This window comes from Furipterus horrens, unplaced genomic scaffold (genome assembly GCF_987537825.1).
Source record: "Furipterus horrens unplaced genomic scaffold, mFurHor1.1.pri manual_scaffold_5, whole genome shotgun sequence".
NCBI classification, from domain to species: Eukaryota; Metazoa; Chordata; class Mammalia; order Chiroptera; family Furipteridae; genus Furipterus; species Furipterus horrens.
The window spans coordinates 199,207,186-199,225,187 of NW_028327175.1; the positions used below are offsets into that span (position 1 = coordinate 199,207,186).

General features: G+C 50.7%; 1 protein-coding gene across 16 annotated transcripts in view; it reads left to right on the top strand.

Moving 5' to 3' along the window:
- Nucleotides 1-14,825, top strand: part of FGFR2 (fibroblast growth factor receptor 2) — a 97,925-nt gene extending 83,100 nt beyond the window's left edge. For 12 of the 16 annotated variants that reach the window (XM_090278766.1, XM_090278753.1, XM_090278752.1 and 9 more), the window contains 6 exons: nt 1,333-1,523; nt 6,423-6,545; nt 7,084-7,154; nt 8,795-8,932; nt 10,340-10,445; nt 13,123-14,825. In XM_090278766.1, the coding sequence (XP_090134892.1) occupies nt 1,333-1,523; nt 6,423-6,545; nt 7,084-7,154; nt 8,795-8,932; nt 10,340-10,445; nt 13,123-13,287 (794 nt within the window). In that variant the 3' untranslated portion in view covers nt 13,288-14,825. Of the gene's footprint in view, nt 1-1,332; nt 1,524-6,422; nt 6,546-7,083; nt 7,155-8,794; nt 8,933-10,339; nt 10,446-13,030 lie in introns of all 16 variants that reach the window. The other 4 variants (XM_090278755.1, XM_090278756.1, XM_090278768.1 and 1 more) reach the window with 1 other exon arrangement.
- The last annotated feature ends 3,177 nt before the right edge of the window (nt 14,826-18,002 follow it).

Consider the following 18,002-nt stretch of genomic DNA (forward strand, 5'->3'; position numbering starts at 1 on the left):
TTCATTGCACACCGCCTGGGATGGCCAAACCTGGAAGCAACCTGCGGAGAAAGGGATAATCCAGGGGGGTGTATCTGTGTGATAGAACGCACAGGCATATGTCAGATGCTGCGGGTTATTCCAGACCACTGCACGAAAGCAAATATGCCAATAAAGCGAGCCATGTGAATCTTTTTGGTTTACCAGTGCATAGAAACATCATGTTTACACGACACGGTAGCCTATTAAGTGTGCAGCAGCACGCAAAGTATGTTCTCCAATTAAAGAAGATTTTATTGCTAAAAAGGGCTAACCATCCTTTGAACCTTCAGCGGGTTGTGATTTTTTTGGCTGGGGGCGGGGGACTGGCCCAGGTGCTGGTGGCCCAAGGCTGGGGTGCCTTTGATTTTTTCTTACCAGAAGATAATGATGAACTTGGCCACATTGGCGGACTCTTCCTTTCACTTGAACACTGAGAAGCCATCGCAGGGCTATTCATTGGTTTAATTTCAATATTGTTGTGTCTGAGGGAAGGTGGAGGCCTAGGGAGGCGGGGGGTGGGGGGTTGGGGAGGCCTAGAGGAGCTGCTGGGACATACACAGCACTTACTGATAAACTGCGTCATCATTGGCAATATCTGTGACTGCTGATCTGACCACAGATCACCATGACCAAGATAATAACGAAAGGTTTGCAAACGGCGAGGATGACCAGAATGGGACGCACTGCGGGCAAATTTGTTGGAAAAATGGCTCCGATAGACCTCCACGCGGGGTCCCACAAACCTTCCATGTGCCCCAAATCACAGTATCTGTGAAGTGCAGTCAAGGGAAGCTCAAAAAAAAAAAACAAGGTGTGTCTGTATGTAGCTTAAAAGGAATGGTTTAGGCTTGTTTTTATCAGCCTATCCGGGCCTCACAAGGATAACGTAGAGGGAAAACTGTGGTAGACCTGTACACCTTTATGATTCACTCATGCGATTAAAAATAATACACAGTTTACTGATACACAGATGCAGGTAAAAGAGTAAAAATGGGCCGGCGAGAGCCAGTTTAAGCTAGCCACTGCTTTCCAGACGGCACAGGCGTGAGAACGGCGGTGACCAGGGAAGGACGTCAGTGTCTTTGGTTAATTTCTTAAAGACACTTGATGTTCTCTCGATCAGTTGTTGAGTATCATTGTTAGGAGGTTAGAAAGCGGGTGCTCTGTTTTCGTGTGCTTTTCCGTGTGTTTGAATTAAACAAACAAAGAGCAAAGTCCTGGGTTGTGGTAACTACAAAACTGCTTTGCTGAGCTGCCCAAGGGCAGGTTCCAGGGTCGCTGCCTCAGGGAGCTGGTCTTGTCCCCCACCAGGGCCCCTCTATGTCATCGTCGAATACGCCTCGAAAGGCAACCTCCGCGAGTACCTCCGAGCCCGGAGGCCGCCGGGGATGGAGTACTCCTACGACATCAACCGCGTTCCCGAGGAGCAGATGACCTTCAAGGATCTGGTGTCCTGCACCTACCAGCTGGCCAGAGGCATGGAGTACCTGGCTTCCCAGAAAGTGAGTTCTTCACATTCTCCTCGGTTGGGTGCCTTCCAGTTTAAAATGTCTCTGAAGAAAACAGGCAACTTGGACGTGTTCACTTGCAAAAGCAAGCCCTTACCTGTCTTGTGCAACCTGGAAAATATTGCTCGCGGTATTCACATTAGGGTTAAAGGCCAAAGCAGCCTCGTGAACCTTTAGTGACACTGGAGGTGAGCCGCAAAGGCGTCTCTTCTCTGGGACAGGCTGGAGGCAGCCCTCCAGGTGGACAGCAGCTGGTTTGCGGCTCGCTGCCTCTCATTCCCGTGGTTGGGGGGCTTTATTTGCTTCATGGTTGTTGAGGTTTTGAATATACAAGTCTGGTGTTGTGTTTATGGTTTTGAGTTGGAAACATGCTAAAAATAAAGATCAAGAGAAGGGATATTTTAGTAACTATGAGTCCTGGGTATTATCTGGGTTTATTTTGTCTGATTTCGCAGGATTACCCTCTGCGGTAGAAGTGGGCCAGGTCCCCTGAGGTGAATCCCCTGCATTCCGGGAATGCCACTTGCAATGGAACTCGAAACATCTGAGTTATTCCAAGAGCAGTTAGGTGCCCAGATTGTCCTCTGGGGCTTTTAGGATGACTCAAGACACTGCTGTTGGCCCCCACGTGGGTGGGGGTGGGGTTGCTGCACAGCTACCTCCTTGGGCACAGCTGGGGTCCCATCCTAACTGCACTGCAACCTCAGGAATTCCTCAGGTCCCCAAAGAAGAGAGAGCCTCTAGCGGGCATGAACCTGCTGTCACCTGGGGGCCAGGCTGGGTCATGGCCATGCCAGTCCCATGAGTGAGCAAGACAGCCCTGGTCAGGTCACAACAGTGTATAGGGATGGGGTTGGGAGGGCTCTACCTTACTTAGCCCCTACTGCCTGTGATGACAGAGGGACATGGCCAGAGCGAGCACATGTTCTGTGTCTTGTGTTTTGCTTTTTTAATTTTCAAGGGAGTCCAGAGGTGAAGACTTGCTCAGATTCCTTTCCTGTAGAATCTGCCAGTGTGTAGTTCCTAGTCAAGCGTGGTTCTGTGTGCCACAGGGGAGTGCGTGTGCGGGTGCCGCGGAAGGTCTTTGGCATGAGGGGACAATCCGATCCAGAATAGGGGACATCTGACAAGCCGTGGCTTCAGATGTCATTGTCTCGGAAGACCAGAGTGCTGGTGAGATAAGACAGTTCCAGATGAAAAGACAGCTACATGTCCCCGCATGACCCTGGACTTGGTCTTGTCCAGGGTGGAGGTGGGCGGACAGCTCTTCTAAATGGTATTTAAACAATGGAACTCTGAACATGGGCCGTGTGTTAGGTAACATGACTGGCAGTGTTAAATTTGGGGTGCGGTGATAGCGGCATCGTATTAAGGCAGGAGGATTACGCTCATGGTTGTAGACGCGGAACATCAGTGGGGTCTGCAAGTCCATTGTAATGGTTCACCATAAAAACGTGTGTGTGTGTGTGTTTGGGGGGGGGGGGTTGGAGAGGAAGAAGGAGCAACAAGTGGCTGGCAGACTGGAATATTCCTTGTTATATTTCACCTTCTCTGTAGCTTTGAAATGTTCCTAAAGAAAACCCCAGGAGGGGAGCCTCTCTGCAGGCTGCCTGTTCTGCCCCTCTGGTCTCTGTCACCCTGGTCCCCGCCTCTCTGGGGGCGGAGGTGCTGGCCTGATCATTTTATTAATCCTCAACGAATATTCCTGAGCATTACTGATTCGGATGCCTCCTGCCCTGGGTCAGGCTCTCACGTGAGGTGGCCGGAATGGACGGAAACCTTGGCCTCTTAGAGCAGGAACCCCGGGTGACAGCAGGAGAAATCAACCATAAATGGGGGGAATAGAAAGAAGTGTGTAAAATGCTGAGCAAAGTGCCGTGGAGGAGGCCAACGGCGTGGGGCCGGGACAGTGGGGACGCAGGTGTTTCAGGAGGGCAGGTGGTGAGTGGGCACCCCAGCAGAGGGACGCGTGTGCCCAGACTAGGGAGCAGGGGCCCGGGTGAGATGTGGCGGGAGACCGGCGGGCCCGTCTCATGGCGGGTCTCACAGGCGCAGGCCAGGACTCTGGGTGGACGGCTCTCTTGGCGCCGCGGGAAGCCACCAAGGGGTCATGTGATCAGGGTCGTGCCCCAGGGCTCGCTGCTGGGCTCCGAGCATGGCAGGTGGAAGCTCCAAGTCCTATGGCGGGGGTGGGGGTTTGGGCCTGGGCTGTGGCCCTAAAGACACCGGAGAAATACACTGATTTGGGATACATTTCGTCCCCGGGACAGTGAGCGGCTTGCTTAGATGTGGCAGGAAGAGGAAGTGGAGGTCAGTGTCAGGATGACTCCCGGTTTCCAGGTTGAGAAACTCGATGGTGGTGCAGCTCTTTCAGGATGAGGAAGAGATGGGGGGTGGGGGGAGATGGCCAAAGAGAGAGACGGGATAGGAAACGTCGATGTGTGTTTAGAGCATGTCCGAGAATAGTTCGAGGGCAGATGTCACCCAGGAAGCTGTGGGCCGAAGTGGACAAGGTGGAGTTCTGAGCCCCGGGCGCAGACCAGGTTGTCGGATGGGGGCGGGGAGACGGGGACTGGAGGCCTGCAGAGTAAGGCGGCTGGTCGCACACCTGGCCTGTGGTCTCCATCAGCCACCTTCTCCCCACCCCCGGCCCCGCCCCTCAGCTCCCCTTGGTCTCGGGTAGTCCCTGCCTGCCTCTGTCTGGACTGAGCCGAGGACCCCCGAGAAGCCCTGGGTTGGACTTTGCTCACTAACAGGAGGGGGATGGGAAGAAGGGCCAGTCTGGTTTCCTTAGAGCTCCTCCAGCCCCTGGCTGATGGACACCTGCAAGTTAAGGACCTGGAACTGGTTTGAAGTTGTAGGTGAAGATCTTAATGGTCCCTTAATGGTTCCTGCTTCCAAAAATGGAGGGCTTATTCCTGGAGGTAGAGTGTGAAGGAGCAGGAGAGAGCCCTGGCCTCCCCGCACCCATTTCCTCCCAGTGGGTGGTGATAAAGCTTGGTAGAGACCCACATCTGGAAGGAAAGGGCAAAAAATAACAGCAAAATAATCCTGGCGGGGGAGCTCTCTGGCTCATTTCGGAGGGAGTATGACTGAATTCTGCGCAGCAAATCGGTCAGCTCTCCTGGAGAACAACTCAGATTTCCGCACAGGATGGGAATTTGGCTTGACTTTCTTTTCCTTTTCTTGGGTTTGGTTCCAAGTCTGTCCCTGCTTAGCCCAGAGGGTGGGCTTTGGCGTTTCCTAGCGCCCCGGGGTGGGGGAGGTGGGGGCTGGGTTGGTTCTCACTGAGAAGATGGTGGAGGTCACTCGTGTGGTGTCTTTGAGCTGAACCCTGATGTGTGGTCGGAGCCCAGCGCGTGGGAGGCCGGATCCTACGGACCCCATGCTTGCCAAACGCGCAGAGCTGGTGTCGGCAGGGAGCTCCCTGCCCGGAGCGTTTGGCCCTGGGCTTGGAGGTTCAATTTGAAAGGGCCTCCAAAAGCAGGAACGGGGTCCCCCGGCGGCGGCTGGGGGCTCTCACGTTTCCTGCTTCCGTTCTGGCTGGGCACAGGCGTGCCTGCGGCGCTTTGTGCTTCTGCCTTTTCTGATCATCACGCACCGTGCAGGGGGCCACCGACGCATATAAACCGAGGAAATGTGGGGCAGGGTAGGCAGGAAAAAGTTCCTGATTTATGCTTCAGAGAGAGTTTAGCTAGCTCCTTTTCTCACTGGCCATTTCATGGAGCGCCCGTCGAAATAATCAGCCCCACTTCCTACGATCGAAGGGACTCTCCTTCGTACGATCGTTAACCTTTGCTCCAAGCCTGCGCAAAAGCCTTGCTAGGGATGTTTGTTCCCTTCCTTATATCTTTTCCAAAAATCGGGGCGATGATTGGGGACCCCCATTACCACGTATCTGATGAAATCTTCATATATTAATTACAGTGCGACTGAAATGCTTAGAGCAGCTTACAAAGCACATCATTTGCAGAAAGGGAAACAAAGGTATAAAACCAGACCTTCCTGAGACCAAGGAGTTGGCGTCAGGACGGAACCTCTGCCCTGGAGTGAGCCTTCCAGCATTGCCTGTCCCCACGTGTGTAGCAGACGTAGGCTGGGCCCTCTGGGGGGGACCGGGAGTTGTGTGGACAGCCAGGCATCGGCCACGATGCAAACCAGGAAAGGTCACGAGCAGTTCCTTCAGAAACGCTGCTTGCAGGAAGCCGAGAGGGTGCAGTGGAGCTGAGTTTGCGAGCAGGGGGGCCCGTGCGGGAGGCAGTGTGGCTGTGTGCGGATGTGAGGGGCCGGCAGTGACAATGGCCTGGAGTTGCAGGGGCAATGCAGTGGCGTGGAACGGTTGGAGAGGCGTTTGTGCGCGCCCATCAACAGAACCTGGGAGGGGCGTGTAAAGAATTCTGCTGTATATCTCTCTGACCGGGAGATACCAAGAGGGTAAGAACTAGGGTAGTGGAGACCTCGGCTTTGAGGTGCCAAGGGACAGTGGTGTGGAAATGTCCCCATAGCATGGGTCCCAGGAGAGGGGTCATGATTGAGGCATTTGCAGATCTTTTGTACGTATCTAAGAATCGAAGCCTTGAGGATCTATGGAAAAAGACACGAAATCGGTGGGGCCGTTCTACCTCGGGGGACAGAGGAAGAGAGGAGCTGGCCAATGTCTCTGAGAAGGTGGGGAAGAGAGAAGAGCGAGAGGATGGAATTCAGTGTGGGGATGGTTTTCCAAAATGAGCAAGAAATCAGTAGGGCCTGAAGCTGCAGAGAGAGCCAAACCGAGGCCACGGAAGAGGAGAAATATTAGTTTTCGACTTAAGATATTATAACAAATGAATACATTTCTTTTTTACTTTTGAAGCAATTTAAAATGAGTTCTTTTCTTTTTCCCTTCCCCTTCAGTGTATTCATCGAGATTTAGCGGCCAGAAATGTTTTGGTAACAGAAAACAATGTGATGAAAATAGCAGACTTTGGACTGGCCAGAGATATCAACAATATAGACTATTACAAAAAGACCACAAATGTAAGTCTGTGGCAATGATGTGGTGGGAAGGGCGGGGGGCAGGGTGGCACGGAATGTTCCAGAGAGAGGTGATGGATGTTCAGAGCTAGAAGCTCTGATGAGGGCTCATTGCTCTGCCCTTCGTGTCTAGTCCTTTGCCCTCCTCTCCTCAAGAAGCAAATTCAGAAGCTGGTAGCGTCTGTGAAGCTCTTGTGGACAGACTAGCCAACAGCTTCTCTCTTCGTCAAGCTGTCAGGAGCTTGGGAGTTTCTGGGTCAGTCTTTGTCTAGAAGTTGGTCGGGGGGTATCTGTGTGCTAGGGAGATCGGTGACACTGAGGATCCAAGGACATGACATTTTAAAACTGTGCCCAAATCCAGGCATCTCAGGCATGAGGTGGTGGCACTTATTTCTGCACCAGTGACCCAGTGAAAATCATTAATGTAAGCTCTTAGGACAGGGCATAGGCCGGTGGAGTCTGCTCAGGTAAACTGTTTCAATATCTTTATACCTATATCTATATATAGATTTTTTTTCCTTCATTTCTTCCACATTTGCAGGGGCGACTTCCGGTCAAGTGGATGGCTCCAGAAGCCCTGTTTGACAGAGTGTACACCCACCAGAGTGATGTGTAAGTAGCTCCCTTTCCCCTGGCTCCTCCACTGGGTCGAGCTGCAGAAATTGGGCACGAACGTTCTTTGCCGTTCTTTGGTGCTTGCTGCGTTTCACATATTCCCAGAAGGCGCAGGAGCTGCCGTAGAAAGGACGGATTTCAGGGTCACCAGTGCCCTGTCACTCATCTGCCTGGCTTCAAAGTGCACGGGACGCAAAACCGCTCACCTCTCGTGTCCCAGCAGACGTCTTCCCCCTTGAACTTACTCATGACCTGTGGCTACAAAGCTGCTATCTCATCCGCCAGGCGGTTGGCATGTCCCTCACTCCCTTCAGGAAGGGTTCCTGAGACCTTCCCCCTTGAGGGTGGTCTGTAAAACTTCCCCTCATCCCAGGTGTGTCCTTAGAGCGGGTGGCTGAGTGCGCCCCAGTCCTGCTCAGGTGATGTCTGCTCACTCGGTGTGTCCTTGGAGAACATTCTCATCTTGTCTTAGCATCCTCGGTACTTACAGAACTACAGGGAAAACAAAATACTATTTCTGTTATGGTACCCTTAAGACCGCTAGCTGGGTCAAGGTCAGGTTCCAGCTGGTGTTTTAGAATGGCCGATCTACGGTTGAAGGATGTTCCCGGGGTGGGAAGCTGGGTGACAGGCACAGAGGCGCTCTTGGTACTGTTTTTGCATTTCCAGGAGGCTATCATTATTCCAAAATAAGAAGTTAAAACCAGCAGGGCTGCTTTCTGAGTGAGCGGGAGGACTCCGGGGCTCGGCACGGACGCTGCGGGCTTAGGGCGGGACCTGGCCAGCAGCCCTGGGCGCGGGTGTCACGGAGCGCGCTGTGGCGGGGCGCACACTCCCGGTGGGTGCTGTGTCCCTGCGTTGGCTCCGCGCAAGCCGGGGACAGTTCCGTTTCAGAAACGCGCCTGAATTGAGTCAGTGAGGCTGTGTTTCCAGAGCCACAGTGACGTAGAGAAATGCAGGGTTCTCGGCTTGAGTCTCCCGAATGAGGCTTAAAAAGTCCAGCTGCGGGTCCCTGCAAGGTCAAGTATAAGTCGTGCCCTGTGAGATGTTTTCCTTCCTCTTGTATGAAACTCACCCAGGGTCCAGGACCCCCATCCTGACGGCAGCCCCACGGTCACTCCGTTCATGACCTTAGGAACTCAGGGACCTGGGTGCCCTCAGCTGCCCCACTGGCCGTGGTGGCCATCTAACCTCCCGAAATCAGCTTGCTGGCCTTAATTTTGCCCATTTTGGTAGGTCACAGCCCTGGGGTCAGGCGCCTCGGATGATGGAGGAGTTGGACAGGAGCTTAGGAACTGAGATCTTGTTGTCGCTGACACCGCATTTAAAGAGAGTGACTGAGGGAGAAAAAAAAAACCGTCCCAAACCTTCACCAAAAAGAAGAGAGATGATGGCTCACCGTCACTTGTCTATTGTCTGTTGATGGAAAGTTCCATTGGAACATTCCCGGCGTTGTCATGTTTTGGAGATGCTCTGTGGGGGCAGGAAGGGGCACCTGGGGGGACTGGCAGGAGGGCGTGGGTCACATGTCTTTGAGCACAAGAAGCAATGACTGTTTTTTTTTGATTAATGGGGCATGTCTGGCTTTGGGGGATTTGGGCGGTTTAGTAATGCTCTGTTCTCTCCCTTCTTCGCAGCTGGTCCTTCGGGGTGTTGATGTGGGAGATCTTCACTCTCGGGGGCTCGCCCTACCCAGGGATTCCCGTGGAGGAACTTTTTAAGCTGCTTAAGGAAGGACACAGGATGGACAAGCCAGCAAACTGCACCAACGAACTGTACGGGCCGTTGTCTGTCCCCATGTAACGTGGTGGACCCACCGCGCCCATAGTACTTCTGACTTAAGTCGGTTTTCCGAGGCCCCTGGTTTTCTAAACATGCTCTAAAAAGAATTGTTGCAGGTCTCTGGGCTCCATCCCAGAGCTGAGGTCGCTAGCATCGCTGACAGCCATGCCATTCTAAGAGAAAGAACGTTATTTGGAGGTGTATGCAGGGAGCTTTTACATCACGAGGGTGTCAGGCTGCCCGGCGAGGGCTCCTGACTTCACGGAGTGATACGGGGCAATCTGCCTGGGCCACTGGGCTGTCCCTTGCTGTTGGCCCGCCTCACGGTGACAGGGAGACACGTCTGGCCCTTCCTCACACACAAGCCAGAGAGCCGCGGGGCTGCCTGGCAGAGAGTAGGACCAAAGCAGCAGCCGAGCCTCCTATCCCGGCACTGAGAACGGCTGTGACAGTTTGACATGGACTGCGTTTCCTCAGAGCCAGGGAGCTAGTGTCTGGTTGCCTCTAGTTTGAGCCATATTTTAGCGCAGAGACTTAAAAATTTTCCAGGTGCTGTCCTTAGAGAGTCAGATCTGAGCCGGCTTCTAGAAAAACCTACCCCACGCCGTCAGTGGAAGTGTGTGTTGTGTTTGTGACGTGTGTCTTGTGCAGCAGAATCAGTGCCTTGAAAAGGAGTCCCTCCTCCCTCCCGCCAAGATTAACCAAGAGTGATTATTCCGGAGCCTGCGGTCTGTTGTGTATCGTTTCATGGGGATTTTGTATCTGTAATCCCACGAGGGCCTTTTGGTGTACAGTGGACATCTGATGAATGGCCACGTTTTATAGCATCTTATATAAAGGCATTTATTGTGCTCCTTGTCACGCCTGCTGCTCTCTTTCTAATATAGAAGGTCTGTCGAAACCCATAATCAAGATAAGGCCTGGGAACCAGGGCCTATCCAAGAGTTAATCAGGAAGTTAATGGGCAGCCGAGAGATGGTGGATTAATTCAGAAGAAACTTACCTTAAAGTTGTGGTTTTCAAACTTCATTAAAAACAAAAAACAAAAAAAACCACGCAAAAAACTGAGAAACCTTTGTCCACTAGAATCATTAAAAGAAAACCCAAGGTATGAGGCCTAGATACGAGAAATCCCCGTGATACCGAAGACACACAGACATACCTTTTTCGGTGGTACAGGCTCCTTCCTCAAACATGTTGCAGAGAGATGTTTTTGTCAATCAAATCGCTTTTGAGAGAAAGCAGACAGTGACGAGTTTAGGAAAGTGAATAACCACCCTCTCACTGAGCTCTGATACATACGCGTCATTCAGGGCACACCCCAAGCCTGCCTGTGACGGCCGGCGGACAGCCGTGCGCCTAGAGCTTAGCGAACTCACCCGGGCCCTCCGTCTCCCCAGGTACATGATGATGAGGGACTGTTGGCATGCTGCGCCCTCCCAGAGGCCGACCTTCAAGCAGCTGGTCGAAGACCTGGATCGAATCCTCACTCTCACGACCAATGAGGTAAGACGCTCCTTCTGGAAGCCCGGGGTCCTTGCTCGGGAACCCGCTTGGCTTTGGACATGCGAACTCCCCCGTTGCAGTCTGCGGGGACGGTTTATCATTTTTCCGCAGGGGTCACACGGAGTTAAACTGTGTGTTCTTCCCAAATGCTGATTCTTCTCAGAACTGCGTTTTGAGAGTTCTGACGCACGAAACCAAAGGCCCTCTGGGAGACTGCCCCCCACTGCGGCTTTCGGGGGCGGGTGCCGGCTCCCGCATGGGTGCCTGTAGGCGGGCAGGGAGGCGAAAGCAATGGCCAGCCGCGGGTGTGGGGGTTACGCAGGAAGGAGCTTGGGGGGATTCTGGGCATCGGTGGGAGAGCTGCTGATGTTTGGGCACCGATGAACGTGGCCGCCCTGAGATCCGGCCCTCTCGGCATCCACACAGCTTGTGACCGGGCAGTCCCCATCCGTGTGCATGTTGAGGCACACAGTTTCTTACAGTGAGTGACCTCTGTGGTTTTTAAGGGAAAACGTGTACCTTTTGCTAAAATATTCATTTTCTAAAAAAATACATATAATCTGTACCAGCTGTCCCTCACTGTCTGAATCCAGCCATGGACGCATAGAGTAGACTGTGATGAACGCACGAAGGCCAGAGACACCCTGAAACAGACATTGTTAGTGAACGAATTCGAGGCATTCAGGGAAGATACAGAGTCGTTCTCCTTCAAAAACCCACAGTTGTCTTTAACAACAACAAAGGTTAAAATTGCTTCAGTATTTTAGAAAGAAAACAATACATTGACTTTATTTTTGAACAATCCATTCAATAGTTTTAGAGCGATGTAAAAAACTAATCAAGAGTTGTGATATGAAGCCAGCAGCCAGCTCTCGTGAGCCGGACTGGGGCTGATAAAGCGAGAGATTGCACTTAAATGGATACAGCTGAGCTTCAGAAGTTGAAAGGAAAGGAGCAGTTCAAGGGGGGAAAAAATCAACTTTATTCTCCTGCCAAAATTGTTGTTGCTGGTGTAAGTTCCTTTAACCCCTAGACTTGGAATTCACTGATATTCCTATTTTTTCCTATCAGATCTGGACATTTATGACTTCATTTAGGAACTGGGAACTCACTGAAGTTCCATTTTAGTGATCTTATGTCCACGCTCAACGCTACGTATTTATTTGTTTACATTTCAAGTGGGCCCGTTCTTGCCGCCATTTACATCCAGCGCCCTAAAATAAAACGAGCAGAATGCCATATTGTCTAACGGATATAAAAATCGAAGTTTCTTTCCTTCTGAAAATCATTACCATATGCTCAAGAAAAGTGGTTCCATTTAGGACCGAATTTCATTTTTATCATTGTAAGCAAAAAGGACTCTTTGATGTGGCGGGTGTGTTTGCTTCCAGTTGTGTGGTTAATGCTGATGTTGTTGGAACTGACACCTCCCCCGTCCTCGGAGGGGGACTCTTTCTCTTGCCAACCCTGGTGATAAATTATAGTGGGTTCTTTGGTCTGTTCAAATGTACGGTCGCCAACATTCTGTGGGCTCTTTTCTGATAACACGGAGGCTTGCCGTGCTGCGGTCTGCACCTTCTGTCCCGCTGTTGGCGAAGCCACGTGTCCGAGGACAGCGGTCGGCTTCTGGGTGTGGGAGCAGAAGACCCGAGCGTGCCAGCCCAGAGGAGGCCAGGGGACCCAGAAGCTCCCCCATTTAGAAATCTTTCTATACCGAGGTCTGCAGACCTTTTCTGTAAAGGGCCAGACAGTAAATATTTTCGACTTTGTGGGCCATAAGGTCTCTGTTGCGACTACTCAACTCTGCTTTGTATCGAGAAAGCTGCCGCGGCCCAGTGTGTAAACAAATGTGTCCGTGTTCCGGACAGAACTTGATGGGCCCTGGTGTTTACATCTTATGGGAATTTTGTCATTTTATATCATTTTAAATGCCATGAGATAGTCATCTTCTTTTGATTGTTTTTTTTTTTTTTTTTTTTTTTTTGTCCTGACCATTTAAAAATGTTAAAAGCCACTCTTAGCTCATGGGCCAGCCTCCGTTTTCCTCCACTTTTATTAACAGTCCATTGTGGGTTTAATGTACAAGAGTGTATCCAAGGTTTTTGTGAACCTGTTTACATTTCTGACTCGGAGAGCTTCTGAGAGTAATGAAGTACATCTGTGAAATTACCCGCTCAATGAAGACATATTCCCCTTAAATTATCCTAGGAACGACAATAGTAAAACATAATTTGTAAAATAAATATTTGTGGTCTAAGCTATTTAAAGGGGTCCTGGGAACCCAATCTCAGGCTTTTTCCTTGTGCTGGGGCTCAAGCTTGAACCCTGTGCGCTAGCGAGGGGCACCTACAGTTCAGCCGGGTCTCAGCAATCCCTGCTTGTCCGATAGTTTGTCTGCCACGGGCTGTAAAAGAAGAGTGAAGGGCAGCCTGGGGTGTCAAGGAGGATTTTGTGCAGCCAGGCGGGGGGGCGGGGGAGGCTGGGTCTCTAAACCTTCAAGGGGTGCCCCTGTCCTGTCCCGCCTCCCGTAGCAGTGTCTCAAGAGCCCGTGTTTGAAATAAAAGTCTTTTCTCCCCTTCTTTCAGGACTACTTGGACCTCAGTCAGCCTCTCGAACCGTACTCACCTTGTTATCCTGACCCGAGATGAAATAAAACGTCTCTCTCCCCTTCTTTCAGGAATACTTGGACCTCAGTCAGCCCCTCGAACAGTACTCACCTAGCTACCCCGACACAAGGAGCTCTTGTTCTTCAGGAGATGATTCTGTTTTCTCTCCGGACCCCATGCCTTACGAACCCTGCCTTCCTCAGTTTCCACACATAAACGGCACTGTTAAAACATGAACGCGCTGGTGCCCGCGGCCCCCGAACGGGAGCAGCCCCGGGAGCTTAGCTAACACTGAGCAGGGAGGTGCTCGTCCGTCCGGGGGCGCGTTGCCTCCGCGTGTATATATGGATCAGAGGAGTAAATAATTGGCAGAGTGATCGGCGCACGTGTAAAGAATTTATACCGTGGGACACCGGTCATCTTCACTAGGAGAAGAATGTTTCTGGGGCGATGGACTGCCCGGGGCCACCGTGCACCCGTGTCCAGTTGTGGGTATTGGCTGTGGACCAGCCGGACTCGAGGCAAACGTGCGTTTTTGCCTTCCTTGTGAATTTTGTAAGAATCGGAGAAAATATATGTCAGCACACACTTACAGAGCACAATGGCAGTATATAGGTGCTGGATGTATGTAAATATATTCAAATTATGTATAAATATATATTATATATTTACAAGGAATTATTTTTTGTATTGATTTTAAATGGATGTCCCAATGCACCTAGAAAATTGGTCTTTTTTTTTAAAAAATAGCTATTTGCTAAATGCTGTTCTTACACAGAGTTTCTTAATTTTCACCAAGCAGAGGTGGAAAGTACTTTTGCTTTCAGGGAAAATGGTATAACATTAATTTATTAATGGATTGGTAATATACAAAACAATTAATCATTTATAGTTTTTTTGTGTGTTTATTTTGTAATTTAAGTGGCATTTCTATGCAGACAGTGCATCGGACTAGTTAATCTATTGCTTGGACTTAACTAGTTATCAGATCCTTTGGAAAGAGAAATATCTACAGAATATGACTAATTTGGGGAAAGCGGCATTTCGAATTGTGTTTAAACTCTGCTGTCAGATGCTTGCCCTTAAACCACCTACATGCCCATATTAAAAGAACTGGTTCGTAAGGTGTTCTGTCTGGATGTGCAGCTCTGTCATTCGGCACATGTGAGCCCTCTCTGGACTCCCCAAGACAGATGGGACCAGCGTTCTCTTAATAAGATGCCTTCATCCGTCCCTCAAGGATGGGCCTTGGTGGAGACCAGAGCAGAATGTACTTCTCCTGGCAGCTGGCCTTCTGCCCTGGAGTTGCACCGTGATCAGATTAGCCTGTGTTCTCTTCAGTGAGTTTTGATAATGGCTTCCAGATTTATTGGCGTTAGAGAAGCCTTTTAGCATCTTCGCTACTCATCACAGAAAATTGAAACACTGAGTTCTTCTGCTGAGACTTTGGGGGATACATCCGTCTATCTTTTTAAGGGATTGCTTCCGCCTCCTTCTGGCGGGACCTCACCAGCAGACCCGGCCAGACACCAGCGTCAGACAAAGTACTGCCACGTCCGTTCTGTCTGAAGGCCTGTGTTTTGCTTCTGAAACACCTACTCACTTTGCTGTGCCCATGCACCGCGAATGCAGAATACACTGATTTTATGTGTCAATGAAATTGGAGAAAGTATTTAATAAAACCTGTTAATTTTTATACTGACAATAAAAATGTTTCTACAGATATTAATGTTAACAAAACAAAATAAATGTCATGCAGCTTATTTTTTTAACACTCGTGTCTCACCAAATGGTTTCCTGTGCTCGGAGGTGTGGCCCCGGTTTGGTGTGGCTGCAGGACAGGCAGAGCCGGGGCGAGCTTGTTGGTTACAAACGGGTGACTTGCCAGAGGGGCTGGCGGGGACTACAGTGCTTAGCACATGTGGGTCCCGTGGGAAAATCAGAGGAGGTTGGTTCAAGCCCTGGCTCTCTTGCTTACGGGGGTCACAGGGGGCCCTCATACCTTTCTGGGTCCCCACTGCTCCCAGAGGAACAGATGAGAGATGGAGTCGGGAGGACTGGCCACCCAGGAGGTATCGTGAGGATTGGAGGTGTCCAGAGGGGAGACGTTCAGAAGATCCTGACACTGGGGACTTGAAACCTTTCAGCTGGCTTCCTCGTAATGTGCGGAGAGTAGAATTTGCTTCAAAATTTCCAAAGGACAATTTGAACAAGTTTTAAAATACTGACCGATGTCCATGCTACCGAGAATCTGGGGAGAGAAGCCGTGTTTTGCTTGTTAACAAATGTAAATCGATGACTCTTAAGCTTTTATTATATGTTGGCCAGTCTCCACACCAGCAAAGAGACAAACAGCCTGGCCTCTCCCGAACTTCAGCCCGCTCTTAGAACCTCACGGGGTCACTGGTGGTTAAAAAGGTTCATCTCCGGGGTCTCTGTCGTGTTCGAGGCTGTTTGTGGCGTGAGGGTCTTGCCAGCCATCGGGAGAGTGGTCTGCCATCTTGGTTCTGCATTTACCAATCTCCTGAGCTCCCTACCACTTATTTTCAGTAGAGCAGGGTTATAATTCCATCCGAAAGTAGTTGATTTTTAAAAATAAGTGAAAGCAGCCCTCAATCACATGTCTGCAGGGTGATAACTCTGCAGTCCCTGGGCGTTTTCACCGGCGGGGTCCCCGGGGCCAGGGTGGCGGGTGGACGTGCTGGGCCTGCAGCTGTGTTGAAAGCAGGGCTTCACGTCCATGCTCATTCTTCTCTGGAGTTCTGTGGTGCATATTACGCTTTTGAGACTGAAGGGGTAGGTTATGGCTTCTTAGACAATGTAGCTTATAATTCTGTACTAACTGTAGGCCACCTTAGTCTTAGAATTCTTTTGAGAGACTTGCCATCAGAAGAAAGAAGGCAGAATGGTCCGTGAGAAAGATGGGAATCCTACTGTTTTTGAGACTTGCCCCAAGTGAAGAGAAGCGGGGCATGGTAGGAATCCTGGGGCTCAGACCCCCTCCCCTTCCTGTCCCAAGACCTAAGAAAGCGGCGGGAATTCGTTGGGTGATAACAAGCCATGTGACTGTTGAGACATGAGATCAGCTCATGTGCAGAGAACCGGTTGGAGGCATCTTGGTGAAGAAGGGGTAATGCCCGGCCCTGTTGGCTCCAGCTGGGAAGGGGGTATTCAAGGGGCGACCTCGGAAAGTTCAGCTGGTGGTGACCTCAGGCAGGATGAGGAGGGCAGAGAGGGAAGGCAGTCAGGAGACTCCTGCGGAGTCCCTTGGTTACTACCCAGTCACCCCATTCCTCCTGCCCTCAGGGAGGGTCCCACCACCATGTCCTGTGGGCAGGTCTTGGATCCCACCCAGGAAACAAAAGTATAAAGTTACAGTAAAACATTTAGCAGGCTCGAACAGCCATGGATTGAGGACCCAACCCAGTTCTGGAGACAAGAAGTCGGCCTGCTAGCTTAAACTGTGTAAGTGAGGCTCTAGGAAGGTGAGGTCTCTGCTATGACAGATTAGAAACTTGAGGTTCCTGAGGGTCATGTGGCTGGGAAATGGTCTGTAAATAAATAAGACTGCAGCCTGACACAGTGTTAGAGGAAAGACAGTGGGTGGTGCATTGGGACTGAATCGGATTCATTCCCTTCTTACGGCCGGGTGAGTTTGGGCAAGTCTTGGATTCTGTCTGGACCTTCATTTTATCAACGGTAAAACTGGCCGCCACCAGCCCTGTGGTCTTACCCTGAGAGCTACCTATAAGCACTTAGCGCAGCTCTGGCAGACCGTCCTGAATAGTTTTTTCTTCTTACGAGTGGGTACACGTGTGATTTTTTAAAGTATATTTATAAGGTTGCAGAACCATCACCACCATCTGATTCGGAACGTTTCACCACTCCAAACAGAAGTTCTATACCGATTAGCGAGCACTCCCCACGTTCTCCTTTGCTCAGCCCTGGCAAGCACCTGTCTGCCTCCCGTCCCTGGATTTACCTATTCTAGCCGTTTTCACATAAATGGAGTCATGCAGTAGATGGTGTTCCGTGTCTGGTTTCGTTCACTTGGCTTAACTTCTGAGATCTGTCCACGGTGTGGCCCCGACCAGTATTTCATTCCTTTTCTGTCGCCAAATCATATTGCATTGTGTGGATATAGACACGTTGTGTTTATCTGCTTGCCAGTTGTTGGACGTTTGGGTTAGGCCCGTTTTTTTGGCTCTTCGAGATAGTGCTGCCCTGAATGTCCCTGTATAAGTCTTTGTGTAGCCATACGTTGTTATTCCTCTTTGGTGTCTGTCTACCTAACAGTGGAGTGGCTTGGCCATAGGGTGACTGTTTAGCCTTTTGAGGAGCGGCCGGACTCGTGTCCAAAGCGGTGACACTGTTTTACATTCTCTAGCGATGTAAGAGGCTTCCAGGGTTTCCATATCCTGGCCAGTGCTTGTTATGTGTCCGTGTTTTCTTATTGTAGCCTTCCTCGTGCGTGTGAAATGTCTCCCTAATTTAACAGTTGAGAAACCGTTCAGCTCATGGATCAAAGATGCATAATACCTTACCGGGTTTTCTAGAACAAGACACGCTTCAATCACATGGCCTGGCTTTCGCACTTCCAAAGTGGCCAAGAGAGCAGAGAGGGCTCAGTGGAGCCACCTGGAGTGGGGGCCTCGAGAGGGGGATCAGTCCCATCTCTTTCCTCCCGGCTGAGAAGAGGAAGCAGTGCCTGGTGATGCAAAGAGGGAGCGGTTCTTTCTGGCTGGGATTCGTGGGCGCAGCGCAACCCTGCACCGCAGCTTTCTTCCAAACAGAGTCCAGTGAGCATGCTCAATCCTCCAGGGCTGATTAATGCACCATTGCTTATGCATGCCCTCCGGAGCCCTCCCCATCCAGCCTGCATGTTGATGTTATTTATTTTTTGATGTTTTAAAAGATGAATGCAAAGTTTATCTTCTCTCACATTTCATAC